This window comes from Plasmodium gallinaceum (genome assembly GCF_900005855.1).
Source record: "Plasmodium gallinaceum strain 8A genome assembly, contig: PGAL8A_v1_21, whole genome shotgun sequence".
NCBI classification, from domain to species: Eukaryota; Apicomplexa; class Aconoidasida; order Haemosporida; family Plasmodiidae; genus Plasmodium; species Plasmodium gallinaceum.
In genome coordinates, this window is record NW_021628323.1 from 704,620 (window position 1) to 719,546 (window position 14,927).

At 18.7% G+C, this 14,927-nt stretch overlaps 5 protein-coding genes across 5 annotated transcripts; all 5 read right to left on the reverse strand.

Annotated features, from left to right (window-relative positions):
• Positions 1–811: 811 nt before the first annotated feature.
• Positions 812–1,859, reverse strand: RPL2 (60S ribosomal protein L2, putative; the record flags this gene model as incomplete). The annotated part of the gene is made up of 2 exons (XM_028674388.1): positions 812–1,575; positions 1,841–1,859. 2 exons carry the CDS (start codon positions 1,857–1,859, stop codon positions 812–814), a joined length of 783 nt encoding a protein of 260 aa, XP_028530746.1.
• Positions 1,860–3,304: 1,445 nt separating this feature from the next.
• PGAL8A_00038500 (60S ribosomal protein L12, putative) lies at positions 3,305–4,210 on the reverse strand (the record flags this gene model as incomplete). The annotated part of the gene is made up of 2 exons (XM_028674389.1): positions 3,305–3,765; positions 4,174–4,210. 2 exons carry the CDS (start codon positions 4,208–4,210, stop codon positions 3,305–3,307), a joined length of 498 nt encoding a protein of 165 aa, XP_028530747.1.
• Positions 4,211–5,632: 1,422 nt separating this feature from the next.
• Positions 5,633–7,000, reverse strand: PGAL8A_00038600 (conserved Plasmodium protein, unknown function; the record flags this gene model as incomplete). The annotated part of the gene is made up of 1 exon (XM_028674390.1): positions 5,633–7,000. One exon carries the CDS (start codon positions 6,998–7,000, stop codon positions 5,633–5,635), a length of 1,368 nt encoding a protein of 455 aa, XP_028530748.1.
• A 698-nt stretch (positions 7,001–7,698) lies between these two features.
• On the reverse strand, positions 7,699–10,191 carry PGAL8A_00038700 (conserved Plasmodium protein, unknown function; the record flags this gene model as incomplete). Its single annotated transcript, XM_028674391.1, has 1 exon — positions 7,699–10,191. One exon carries the CDS (start codon positions 10,189–10,191, stop codon positions 7,699–7,701), a length of 2,493 nt encoding a protein of 830 aa, XP_028530749.1.
• Positions 10,192–11,871: 1,680 nt separating this feature from the next.
• On the reverse strand, positions 11,872–13,846 carry PGAL8A_00038800 (pre-mRNA-splicing factor, putative; the record flags this gene model as incomplete). The annotated part of the gene is made up of 3 exons (XM_028674392.1): positions 11,872–12,251; positions 13,222–13,402; positions 13,505–13,846. 3 exons carry the CDS (start codon positions 13,844–13,846, stop codon positions 11,872–11,874), a joined length of 903 nt encoding a protein of 300 aa, XP_028530750.1.
• Between the last annotated feature and the right edge of the window lie 1,081 nt (positions 13,847–14,927).

A 14,927-nucleotide genomic window follows, 5' to 3' on the forward strand; every position in this document is an offset into this window, starting at 1 on the left:
TACTTTCTTACAATGCTTTATTTCTTTTTTTTTTTTATTTTTGATGAAAGTAAAATGATATATTCTCAAATATTTACAAAATAATTAACTAAAGAAAAAATCAAGAAATATATATGTATTCGTAAAAACACCTTTACATTTGTTACATAAAAAGCTAAAAGAAGAATACATCTCCTATACCTGATTGTCAAATTCTTTTATTTTATGAAATCAGTAGCTTTTTTTATAATATAAAAAAGAATGTACATTATTGTTTCATAGAATTTAATGAATCAAAAGAAAAATTAAAATTTTTATTTGTAAAAACTTTACATCATTAAATAATATTTTTTAAAAATTTAATTAATAAATACATATGTTATAATATGCAATTTTCTTATATAAATAATTCAACATTAAAAAAAAAAAAAAAAAAAAAAAAAAAAAAATTATATAGAAATTATACAGGATTATTTTTCAAATATTTAAAAAAAAAACAAAAATGTAAAAAGAAAAAAAGATTAATGCTTTGTATGCGCGATTTACATATTACTGAGATTTTTAAACTTTTTAAATATATATATAAATATGTTTATTAATTAATATCTTATTAAAATTTATAAAATTATCTTTTTTTATGTAATATCTATCATTTAAGTGTTTATAAAATTGTATTTTTATTTGACTGATTCTTTAATATTAAAAATGTTTTAAATACATATATTCAATTTTCGCCTTTTTTTTTTTTTTTTTTTTTTTTTTTTTTTTTTTCTTTTTAAATTCCTTTGCTGATTATATATGAATTAAAAAATATAAATAAATTTTATTTTGCTTATTCATCTGATTTTCCAACTAATTTACTTTTTTTAGCTCCTCTTAATAAACCAGTTCTTCTGGCTGCAATTAAACCAACCTTTTGTCCTGCAGGTGCACTTCTTGAAACAGTTGAAGGATGACCAATATGTTGATGGTTACCACCACCATGAGGATGTTCAACTGGATTCATTGCAACACCTCTAACTTTTGGCCAGCAATTTCTCTTTACTTTATATTTATGATAAGCAACACCAGCTTTTAAAATAGGTTTATCAATACGACCTCCTGCTCCTACAACACCTACCATAGCTCTGGCTTTTGAGTCTATAGTTTTTTTAGCACCAGAAGGTAAACGAACTTTTGTTTTTTTTCCATCTTCTGATTGTCCTACAACGGTAGCATAACATCCAGATGCTTTTACTAAAGTACCTCTATTACCTGTTCTATGTTCTAAATTACATATTAATGTTCCTTCTGGCATTTTTCCAACTGGTAAAATATTACCAACAGATAATGGTGCTTTAGTTCCACATGAGATATATTGACCTGTAAACATTCCTTCAGTTGCTACCATTAATTCTTCTTTTTTTCCATATTTATCTGTTCTTTTAAAAATTACTTTAGCTAAAGGGGCTCCTCTACCAGGATCATGTATTATATCTTTTACTAATCCTTTTATATAACCTTTTTTTTCACAATAATCTAAATGACGTAATTTTGCTGCTCCCTTTCTATGATGATTATGAGATTTAAATATAGAACCTCTACCTTTTCTTTGTCCTAAATGAAAAAAAAAAAAAAAAAAAAAAAAATATATAAATTATCAAAAAAACTGTCATACAAAAATAATATATGAAAAATATAAAATTAAAAGCATAATAAAAAAAATAAAATTTTTTTATATAATCAATATTTATTTATATAATAATAAAATTATTATTTAATTTCAAAATAATAAATAAATATGGAAAAGATACTTATATATATTAGCTTATAAAAAGAAATTAAACAATAAAATACATAAAATATGTTATTTATAAATTACCTCTAATAACTCTTCCCATTTTAAAATATAATTTATTTAATGTATGTTATATAAAATTTTTTATTTTTAAAATTTTATTTTAATAATTCAATATTGTAAATAAAAAAAAAAAAAAAAATTTTTTTTAATTTGATATTTTTATTTTTTAAACTTTCATATTCTACTTTCAAGAAATTTCATAACATACATGAAAAAAATTATAATAACCTTTTATATTTTTTTTCAATAAAATTATATATAAAAATATTATTCATATAATAATTTTTTTTTTTTTTTTTTTTTTTTTTTTTATTAAAATTTAAGTGATTTAAGAGGTTATAATACACTGTATGAAATTGGGTATATCTAAATAAGTATAAATTATTATAGAAACAAATTTAATAAAAAAAAAAAATATTTTAATGAAAAAAAAAAAAAAAGTATATATATATATATATATAAATTTATTATAAATTAAAGAAAAAGAAAATATATATATATAAATATATGTAAAAATATTAATAAAAAAAAAAAAAAAAAAAATACATGTACAAAATTATCAACAAAAAAATTACACATGTATATTTTCAATTAACAGTAAAAAAAATATAGAACTTGTCTCTTCATAAATAGAAAAATTATCAAAATAATAAATATATATTTAATAAAAGATGTAAATATAAGAAAAAATTATATATTCAAACAAAAGAAAAGATTATTAATAAGATAAATGATTGAGGAAGTATATAAATTATATATTTCAAATAGTAAAAAAAAAAAAGAAAAAAAAAAAAATTAAAAAACAATTTATGAAACATGTTGAATATTTACTTATTGAAAACAATAATTTACACTTTGATACCAAAGAAAATTTAGATATTAACAATATTATGTAAACTCAAAAATGAATTTAAAAAAAAATAATTAAAATAATAGATACATTAATATTTTTTTATGTGCAATGTGCTCAAAGTATTCCTTTGAATTTTTTTTAGTTTTTTATAAGCAGTTTTAACATTTTATTTTATATATATTGATATATATATTACCTAAAATTTTTACAACTTTAATTCTAATTAAAATAAATTTTATTATAACTTATATTTTTTTTTTTTTTTTTTTATGTTAATATAAGGATAAAAATGAGAAATATTTTATATATTTATACTTAATAATTCTACATATAAAAGTAAAAAGTTTTTAGAGATAAGAAACTATTAGTTTAAATTTATAGAAAAAAAAAATGTAAAAGCAAAATATATTAAAAATTAATTTATTTTTGGTAACATATTTATTATAATTTTATGAAAGGTTTATTATATATCACTTTATTAATCATCATTATTAAATTTCAATTTAAATTATTTTTATAATTTTCTTTAGTATCATAAAATAATCTTTAATTTTCTCAATACATTTTATAAAATATTATATAAATACATATATATATGCTAATGTATATCCATAAGTTTTCTAATTTAATACTTAATCAAGTGGTACTTCAATTTCACCAGAATCTATCATTTCTTGAATAGTAGTTGGTTTCTTTCCATCAACAGTACAACCAACGGAATTACATGTTCCTAAAACTTCTTTAACAGTTCCTTTAAACTCTTTAGCTCTTGATTTTTCTCTCATTAATCTAGCAATGGAAAAAATTTGTTCTAATTTTAAATTTCCATTATGTTTTATGTTTTTTACTTTTTTTCTGTCTCTTGGTGCTTCATTTAATTCTTTTAAAATCAAAGCTGTAGATGTGGGTACTACTTCTATTTTTGCTTGTCTATTTTGAATTGTCAATTTTACACAAATTTTTAGTCCCTTCCATGATTGAGTTTCTTTAGCTATATCATCACCAATTTTTTTGGGGGATAAACCTAAGGGACCTAATTTAGGAGATAAAACTGATGAAGCTCCTACTTCACCTCCTACTTGTCTAATATAAACTATAAAAAAAAAATATATATGTTATAAAATTTTAAAAAGTTGAAAAAAGAAGAAAAAAGAAGAAAATAAAATACATATAAAAATATAAATATTTAGGTTTCTTAATAATTATAAACTCTAAACTTTTTTCATATTAAGAGATATAATTTTAAAATATAAATAATAAAAAAAAAATTTAAATAAGGCCATAATGGGTTAAAATTATGTATATATATATATAAAAAGCATTAATTTAACATTTTTATATTTTCATAAAATTTTTTATAAAATTTAGCTGATAATATATATATTATATAATTAAATTTTGTTTTCATTGTTTTCCATATTTATTTTGATAAATTCATATATATATATATATATCATTAAAAAATATAATAAAATAGTTAAAAACTTAAAAAAAATTTTACCATATTTTATTTCGTTTGGATCTGGTCTTGGAGCCATATTTACAATTAAATGATATTTAAATAATTATAAATTCTCTATTTAAAATTTTAAATTTTTTCACTATAAATTTTTTTAACTTTATTAAATTTATTTATTTTTTTTTTTTTTTTTTCTTATAAAAAATCAAATATAATTTTTATCAAATATATATTTTTTTTTTAAAACAAATATATACATTCATATATACTTAACATTTTTTTCTTCGTAAAACATTTTACATTTTATTGAAAATACTTAATACATATATATAATTCAGTTTACAAAAAAATTTTATAGATAAATGTACATTTAAGTTTATATATTTGACATGTATGTTAATATTTTATCCACCTTTATTTTTATTTTTTTTTAAGAAAATTATAAACGTATATAAATGAAATATGCATATATTAAGAGCATTTATTTTTAAAAATTAAATATAGAATTTTAAAAAATATAAAATTTTTTTTTTGACTTTTTCTTTTCAAAAATAGAAAGAAAATTGATTCTATAATTATTTCTATACATTAATCATATTAAAGTTATAAAATAATTTAAATTTTATATTTCTCGTCATTTAAACATTTTTAAAGTTAAAAAATGTTTAAAACAAATATCAAGTATAAATTAGCAAATTGGGGGGTTACTGCTTTTTTTTTAAAATATATATATATATATATATATATATATATATATATATATATATAATTTTTTTGTATTCAATTATTTTTGAATATTCACTATAATAAAAATGGAATAATATAAAATGTTTTGAATTATAAATTTGTTTGTTTGTTTATTTAAAAAGAGTTTGTTATTTATACAATGAAATTAATTATACAGAACTATTTAAAGAATTTTAAAATTACTAAAAAGAATAAATACTAATTTTTTCTAAAAGTAAAATTCTATAAATTCAATGTTATATTTAAAATAAAATATAAAAAGTAGCAAAAATAATTAAAAGAATTTTAAATTGAAATTTCAGGTATTAATTAAAAAAATAAAACAAAAAAAAAAAATAAAATAACAAAAGTCTTTAAAAATTATATATATTAAAAAAAAAAAAGAAACAATATAGTTTAGAAAACAGATATTTTTCCAAAATTACATAAATTAAAAAGATAAAATAGAAACATTAAAACTATATTTTATTATATAATAATGGAAAATTCACAATATATAAGAAATTAAAATGAATAAATAGAATGTAATATTTGAAAATGTTCTATGAATCCTGTTAACAAATTATAAAGATGTTTTACTTTTCTACTATATACTAAAAATATATACACATATATACATATATATATATTTATTTCTTCTTAATATATTGTTATTTTTTATTGTTACAAATACTATGTAATGAGTTCTTGTAGGAAAATATATAATTTTTTTTTTAAATATAAAATTAATTTTTCATATGTACATGAATATTTTTCATGTTTTTAGTTCATATTTGTATGGCAAAATTTTTTTAGCATCGTTTAATTGATATTTTAAAACAATATGCATAAGATTCCATGGTAAAAACTTATATTTTAGATTAAAAAAAGACAAAGATTCACTTAAAATATGTCTTAGCATAAAATAGTTAAATTTTTTCTGTGAAGAAATATGTATATTATTTTCGTTTCTGTATACATTTAGCAATTTTATAACTAAATTAATATATTTTATTTGATTTTTATTTTTTAAATTTGAGATATTATTTTTTATATTAAATATCATATCTTCTAAACTATTATAATCGTAATATTTGTTTTTTAATGATTGATCTAAAATATTTAATTCATCTTCTATTTTTACATCTATGTTGCGATAATTATATAATTTGAATAATTTCTTTAATATTTCATTCGTTAAAGTTTTATCATAACATTTATATATGTTTTCATTAAAAGTGTTATCAAATGTAAAGTTATGAATTCTAAATAAACTTATAATTAGATTTTTAATTTGCTCAGGTGAATAAATTAACATAGTTTTTTCTATATGCTGAACTACTTTAAAGTATATCATTATTTTTTCATCTAATGAAATACTTTTACCGTATAAAGAATAAAACATAATAAAATTACATATTTCCTTATTTGTAAGATCAAAATTATTTACGACTTCATTGTATAGTATTTTCAAAGAATTATAAGTTAAAAATATCTCCTTTATTTTATATCTCTTATATTTTATTTTTTGTTTATACGTATGATATGCAGACAAAAATATAACTATATCAGATGGAACAGAACATTTTATATTGTCAATTATCTTATTAGTTAATGTATTAAGTAAATCATAAGAAAAGTAATCATTCATAATAAACATTTTAAATAGTAATACTGCATCATTTATTGTAAAATGTTTCCAAAAATTAAAAATTTCATCATTTATAGAACTTCTTAATATATAATATTCAATGTATTTTAAAACAGTTATTTTTTTTGCCTTATTTCTTTCGAAATTTTTTACTTTTAATAAAGCATATAACAACCTAAGGATACCATTTGGACCCAATTCTGGTAATAAAACTGTTGCTTTGTCAAAATATTGATAGACTTGCCTAAAAATTTTATTGCTTCTTTCAGTACTTATTACAGAATTCGTTATTTTCTTTTTCTTCTTTCCTTTTTTTTTTAAAAACACGTTAGAAAAACAATTCTTTATTGGTTTTTTAACATTATACTTATTTTCTTGAAAAATATGTTCACAAACATTTTCAAGGTGTTTCAATAAATATACAGAATTAATTTTGTTCAAACTAACACAAGGAACGAGCTTTCTAATAAATAAAATTGAAAAATCATTCATTTCAAATAGAGAAAAAGTTGTAATACTTCTATGCTACAATTTAATTTTTGTCATTTTTAATATTAAATTTTCACATTTAAATATAATTTTAAGAGAACTTTTTTTATTTAAATTATTATTTCTTTATTTTTATTAAATTGTGATTAAATTTTTTTGAAATTTATTCCATCTATTTTTAATGTTAAATTATGAAAAAAATATATACAAAAAAAAAAAAAAAAAAAAAAATTTAAATATATGCACATATATATATATAACCGAAAACATAAGAAAAAAGGAGAAAAAAATATTAATTAAAAGTTTCATTAAAAATATACAAAGAATTAATAAATTTAATAGAAAAGAATACAGTTTAAAAAACAAATAAATGTGAATTTTTGATGTCATAACATAAGTAGGTAAATTTTATAAAAAATAAAATTGTTAAATAGTAAACTTTTTGTAAAGTAATATAGCACATAATGATAAAATATATAAAAAATAAAATTTGTATTTTTTTTTGTCTTTTAAAATAAAAGTTTAATCTTTCTATAGATGTTTTTTTTTTTTTTTTTTTTTTTTTAAATCAAAAATTTAAAATAATGGAGACTATAAAATTAAAAAATTAAGATATTAATAGAAATAATATGTTCTTAAAAATGAAAAGAAAAATATATAGAATAAGTAAACTAATATAGGACAAAATATAGGCACAATACTTATTGTTGAATACATATATTTGTTATTGAATTTTTTTCTTTTTTTTCGTAATCATTTTCTTTTGTGTCATTGATTTCTCTTAGAAAATGCAAACTTGTTATCCTCATTTCTGCTGAAATTCCGTATTTAATCCATCTTTTATTTTTGTGAATTTTAATCATTCCCTCATTTGTAACAGCTACCAAGTAATTATTTTCGTTAAAATCGAAATCTTTTATATTAATACCATTAATGTTTTTAAGCATCCAATTTTTATTTTCTGTATCAAAAATATAAAAATAATTATATTGGTCTAGTATCCATAATCTATGTTTTCTATCGAAAGCTAATGATTTTAGTTTAGAAATTCCATATGCCTTTTTTACTTTTATCCATTCGTATTTATTCCATTTTAGCAAGTCGCCTCTTAAATTTATTCCCCAAATCTGATTTTTTATGTTAATAACAATTTTTAAGAAAAATGCTTCCTTATATGTATCTATTTTTTGAAAACATCTATTATTCATTAAATATCCTGGCTTAAAATTAGAATTAACGCATAATATATAGCCTTTTTTATTAGTGCATATTGATACAAAAATTTCATAAAGAATATTTATATTCTTCCATTGATATCCATCCCATAAATGCAATTTCCCAGAATTATCTAATGCTAACATATTTTGAAATAATGTAAATCCTTGAATACTATTTCGTTTTCTTAATATCATTTTATTATTTTTTTTTGAATATAAAGCATTGTTAGTTTTATTTTTTATGTTTTCTTTTAAGTAATTTGGAATATACCCAAGTTTTCTTAATGGTTTTACTTCTTCTTTTTTTTTTGGTAGAAATGGTCCAGATACATGTATTTTATCTGAACTATTTTTTTTATTTTTAGGTAGTGGTTGTGCATTTTTTCTTTCCATATTTTTTAATGAGTTAATTTGATCAGTACTCATATATCTTTCTGCTATTTTTAGTATTTGTGATTTTGATTTCATGATATTTAATTTTTTCTCCATATTTAACTTTCGAATTTTATTAAATGGTACCGAAGAGGAATCTGTAACACTCTTATCTATTCTCATACTAAATGATTTCTTTGGAATATTTACCATAATTGAATCTATATTTTCTGTAAAGTTTTTTTTTAATTTCTCATTCATATTTTTATTACAATTACTTGCTTCCTTAATTACAATTGTTTTTTGAAACAAATTTTCTTTATTAAAAATGTTTTTTTTTTTTACATTTTCTTTTATCTTTTTTTTTTCCTCTTTTAATATTTTCTCATCTTTTTTATATTCTACTTTATGTTCTTTTTGCTTATATTCCTCCTTACTATATTTTTCTCTTTCTTTATATTCCTCTTCTTTGTCTTTATATTCTACTTCCTTCTCTTTCTCTTCTTTTATATCTTGATCATCTTCTCCTTCTTCTTCATCTTCATCTTCTTCTTCATCTTCATCTTCATCTTCTTCATCTTCATCTTCATCTTCATCTTCTTCTTCGTCTTCATCTTCATCTTCTTCTCCTTCTCCTTCTTCTTCTTCATCTTCATCTTCTTCTTCGTCTTCATTTTCATCTTCTTCTCCTTCTTCTTCTTCATCTTCTTCTTCGTCTTCATCTTCATCTTCTTCTCCTTCTTCTTCTTCCTCTTCTTCTCCTTCTTCTTCTTCCTCTTCTTCTCCTTTTACTTCACCTTCTCCTTCTTCTTCTACTTCTTCTTCTCCTTTTTCTCCTTCCTTTTCTCCTTCTTTTCCTTCTTCTTCTTCTTCTTCTTCTTCATCTTCTTCTTCTCCATCCTCTTCTTTATCTTCTTTTTCTCCTTCCTCTTCTTCTTCTCCATCTTCCTCCTCTTCTTCCCCTTCATCTCCTTCTTCTTCTCCTTTTTTTCCTTCTTCCTCTTCTTCTTCATCTTTTTCTTCTTCGTCTTCCTTTTTGTCTTTTTTCTTATCTTCATCTTCACATATATTCTCATTTCTCTTATTTTTGGAGTACTCATATTTTTCTTCTTCCTTTAATTTATTGTATTTATCTTTTTTCCCTCCCTCTTTATATTCAAAGATATTTTTTCTTTTTTCCTTCGTGACTCCTTTTTCATTCATAAGTTTAATTCTTGATTTGCTTTTTTTCATTGGCTTTTTAGAAAATGTTTTTATTCTTAAATAATCAGAATTTTCTCTAGTTATTTTTCTTTTAGGTTTTTTTTCTAATTCGTCATAATCTTTTATACCAAAAACATATTCTATTCCACTCAAATGCTTGCTTTTAATTTTATTTAAAGTAGGTTTATGTACATTGCTATTTTTTTCTCTAAATGATTTTTTTAATCTAACAGTATTTTTATTTAATGTTATTGCCTTATCATATTGATCACCACTATTATATTTAATTTGTTTGTTTGGATTTACATGTTTTCTAAAAGAAACTGTTGATTTCTTTTTCGTAATTTTTCCATCTTTAATATCACTGTTAATGTTAATCATCTTATCTCTTATATCTTGCATTGTAGATGAATTATTTTAAAATTCATAATAAAAAAAATATTAATATATTAAGACATCTATTATTAATGATATAAATTCATTAACAAGAAATAATAATATATTTTATTTGGTTAAAAAAAAAAAAATACATGTTTGTTGAAATTAAGATAAAAAATGAAATGTGTTAAAGTTAGTATATATGTATCACCAAAGAATTTTTATTAATAGAATGTAACTGTACTGTCTTGTCTTACGAAAAAACAATTACAAAAGCTATTTACTTATATTTTTTATTACACATATTGTTTCCTTTGTATATATATTTTTATAAATTTTTAAATTATAGATAAAATATATAATTTTTATTAACAAAAAAAAAAAAAAAAAAAAAAAAAAAAAATGGTTAGCTACTGTATGGATTTCTTAAAAAAAAATAGGTTTTTTAAGCTGAGTAAATATGTTTATTGTTTTATTCTAACAAAAATGACAACTTCAATAAATTTATTGATTTAATCAGCAGAAATATTATTAAAAAACCATTTAACTATAAAATAATATAATTATTAATAAACTTTTAATTATTAAGTTTAATTTTCAAATTTTCTATTTGTATATTAAAAAAATTGCATTTTACATTTTTAAATATAACACAATTACTTATATGGAAAAAAACAAATCAAAAAGACATTTTATAAAAAATTGAAACAGTTTCATAAAAAAAAAAAAATCACAAAATTGTCATATACTTTTTTTTAAAAAACTTATAACGAATCTTCCTTTTTTTTTTATTATCAAATATACTAAAAATGTTCCTAATAAAGAATAAAAATAATAAAAAAAATTATTATATAAATTTACCTTATTAAAAAAAAAAAAAAAAAAAAAAAAAAGACATAAAAATAAAAAGCATTTATGAAATAAGGCAACATTTTAATGTTTCCCAAGGGTTAAAGTATTCTGATTAAAAAAAATTCAATGATAAATTAAATTTTTTGCAAAAATTTTAAAAGACGCTCCTAATAAAAATTTTTGTGAAAAAAATATTAGTATATTTGTTATTTTTATGGTATAATTATAACAAATACATTTATAATTGTGATGGAAGGAAAATTAATTCTTTTAAAATAATAATAGCAAAGATTATTGAATCATCATCATACATTAATCACATAGATAAAGAAGGGTGTCCTTTTATATTACAGATGAGGTCTTTTAATATGGTATAATGCTCTATTGTATGGGAATATGAAAAAGACAGATAATGGTAAAAATATATCTATTTTAAAAAATTTACATACAACTTTGTGATTATTTTATTTATAAATATTTATTTTTAAAAAAAATTATAAAACATTTTATGTAATGTACAACAAGTCATTATAATATATAAATAAAATTTAAAAAATAAATGTAATCATATACATAAATAATTTAATAAAGCTTGGAGGAAAATAGTTGTATTTATATAAATATATATATATATATATGGAGCCTACTAAACTACCGTTTTGAAAAGAGTATGTTAAAATATAAAAAAAAAAAAAAAATACTGAATTTAAATTATACACAATGATTATATAAATAAAATTCTTTATTCCATATATATATAATTGTTACACACATAAATAAATGGATAATAAATATATATGTAAAATATGAATATTTTATTGATTATTTAATTTTTGTTTTATTAAAAAATATCTAATGTCTTCTTTTATGAGACCATGAGGAAGATCTTGAGTCTGTTCTAGATCTTGATCTCGATTTAGATCTTGACAATGATCTATTATTCCTTCTTCTTTCTTGGTATGATAAACTTCTTGAATAACTTCTTTTTTTATCATAAGCATCTCTTCTTCTATCCATACTTCGACTTCTGCTTCTACTACTTGAACTTCTACTTCTACTTCTACTATAGCTTCTACTACTATAACTTCTACTTCTAGTATATGACCTATTGCCACTTCTTGAATAACTTCTACTGGAATAACTTCTATTTCTGCTACTATATCTACCATATCCTCCATCATCATGACGCCATGATGTTTTTTTCTGTCTTATGGTTATTTTTGATTTTTCTCCTGAAAGTTATAAAAAAAATAAATATTACATTTATATAATTGTGTACTCCAATAAATAAATAAAATTCTCAAATTAACTTTATTAATCAAAAGGAATAACAAAAAAATAATTTTATGAAAATTAAAATATAATATAATATATATAAGCAATATTCATAACATTAAAAAATTTTATGTGTTTAACCAAACTAATTACAAAAATAATAAAAAATTGTAAAAATAATCTATATTTTTATAAATGTAATTTTTATTCCTTTCATATTAAAAATATCCAATGTATATATATATAAGGTACATTATTGAGAAAGAAAAAATAAAATCAAAGAAACAAATAAAAAAATTTAATACACCATAAATAAAAAAAAATAATATACATTAACTACACAAATACCATTATTTAATTAGTTTTAAATTTTAATATGAAGAATATTTATTTCTTAAACATATGGAATGTTTTATATGACAATAAGAAGCAGTGTTACTTCTTATATAAGCTAAACAACTATTTACTTTAAATATATATATATATATATATATATATATATATATATATATAATGAAAAAAGAGAAAAATAAAATGAAATATGTATATACTTTTTAATAATTATATAATTTATATATAAGGATGTAATTATATATAATAAAAAAAATTATATATATGTAATTTTTCATTAATTACATTAATTCATATAAATATAAAATCTATATAACTTATTATATAATATAATAAATAGAAAATCACATAAAAAATCAAAAATATGTAATATTAAATGGATTAAATAAAAACGAATATATAATAAAAATTTTTCATAAAAATAATAGAGCTTTATAAAATACAAATAAAATATGTATATTTAATGGATATATTAATCTTTTAAAAATATTCAATAATAAGAAAAAGAAATAAATAATTAAAATACATAAAGAAATGAAGAGCTTTCCATATATTTTGTTCTTATTATTTTTTTACCCTCATGTGATCTAAATATAGATCCATTGAATTTATCTATGGCTTCAAGCATATCAGCTTTATTAAAGAATGATACTTCACCAGTTCCATCCTTAAAAACATCAGCATGACCACATTCCCCTGCATCTCTTAAATGATCTTTTAAATCTTGCCAACTACCAGATGTGGGTAATCCTGTAACCTTTAAAAGAAAAAAAAAAAAAAAATTATGTATACGGATATACATATATATATTTAAATTTACAAATATGCATGATTATGTTAGAACTAAAATGAGCATTACTTCAACAACATATCTTCCTCTTCTTGATTTAGGCCCTCTATTCATCATCCCTCTTCCACCACCTCTTGAATTATATCTTCCGTTTTCCCTAGCATTAAATGGAACTTCAACCCGTAATTTATTTCCTTCAAATTCACAACCATCTTTTTCTTTTATTGCATCAGCTGCATCTCTTGCATCTTCAAATTCTATAAATGCAAATGCAGCTCCTGATACTGTTTTTTTAACATCACACTTTATTATATTACCATATTTACGAAATTCATTTTCTACATCTCTTGAAGATACATGAGATGGTAGGTTTCCAACATAAATTCTTGATACACTATCTCTTATAACCATTTTATTTAATATATATATATATATATTATTTTTTAAACTTTTTTTTAATTTTATGTTTTTATTTTATATTTAACTCCTCCTTATCTGATATGTTATATTAATAAATAAATATAAATATAAATATATTTGTATATATATAGATCAAAAAAGTTGGGGGACTATTTAAATTAAAATTAATAATTATATGTTTTGAAAAAAATATTTCATAAAATAGTTTAATGTTAAAAAATGTTTATGCTTTAAAAAGGCATAAATATCAAATTATTGTTTTTTAATTTAATTTCTTAATATCCTCATTTTTAGTTTCTTTTAATGCTACAATAATATATATATATTTTTACAATTTTATTTTTAAGCTTTACAATTTTTTTTTATCTTTTGACATAACAATAATTAATATTGACAACGAATCAATATATTTAAAAATTATTTTTATTATATTAATACATTAATTTCTGTATTAGTTATTTTATGTTTGTATGACTCAAATTTCTTAATTTTTTTTTTTTTTTTTTTTTTTTTTTTTTTTTGAAATTCCTAGTTTTTTTAATAAAAGTAAATTTGAAAGTAATATATATTTAATTAAAATATTTTTTTATCAAATATATATATAATGTAATTTTATTTTAAATTATTTGAGAAAAAAAAATATATAAATAAAAAAATTTTAATAAAAAAAATAAAAAAAATTATATAATGTATGCACAATTTTATTTTCATTTAAATAAGATGTTTATAAATAAAATAACATATACTTCATTTTTTTAAATCCACGAAAGATGAAATTTTTTGTCAAAATAAAGAGGTATTATTTACAATATATTAATAAAAAGGAAAAAAAATATGTGAATCATTGATATTTTAAACATTGTAGTACTTCACGTATTTTTTTTTTTTTTTACTAAATAACCTGAGATAAAATATTAAGAATGACCAATCTAGTGCACTTATGAGCAAATTTATTTTATTTAAAAAAAAAACGATTTACATACTAAAAATATATATATATATATATATAAATATATTATATAAATGCATTTTTTTTTTTTTTTTTAAAGCACACATTTACAATTCTGAATTA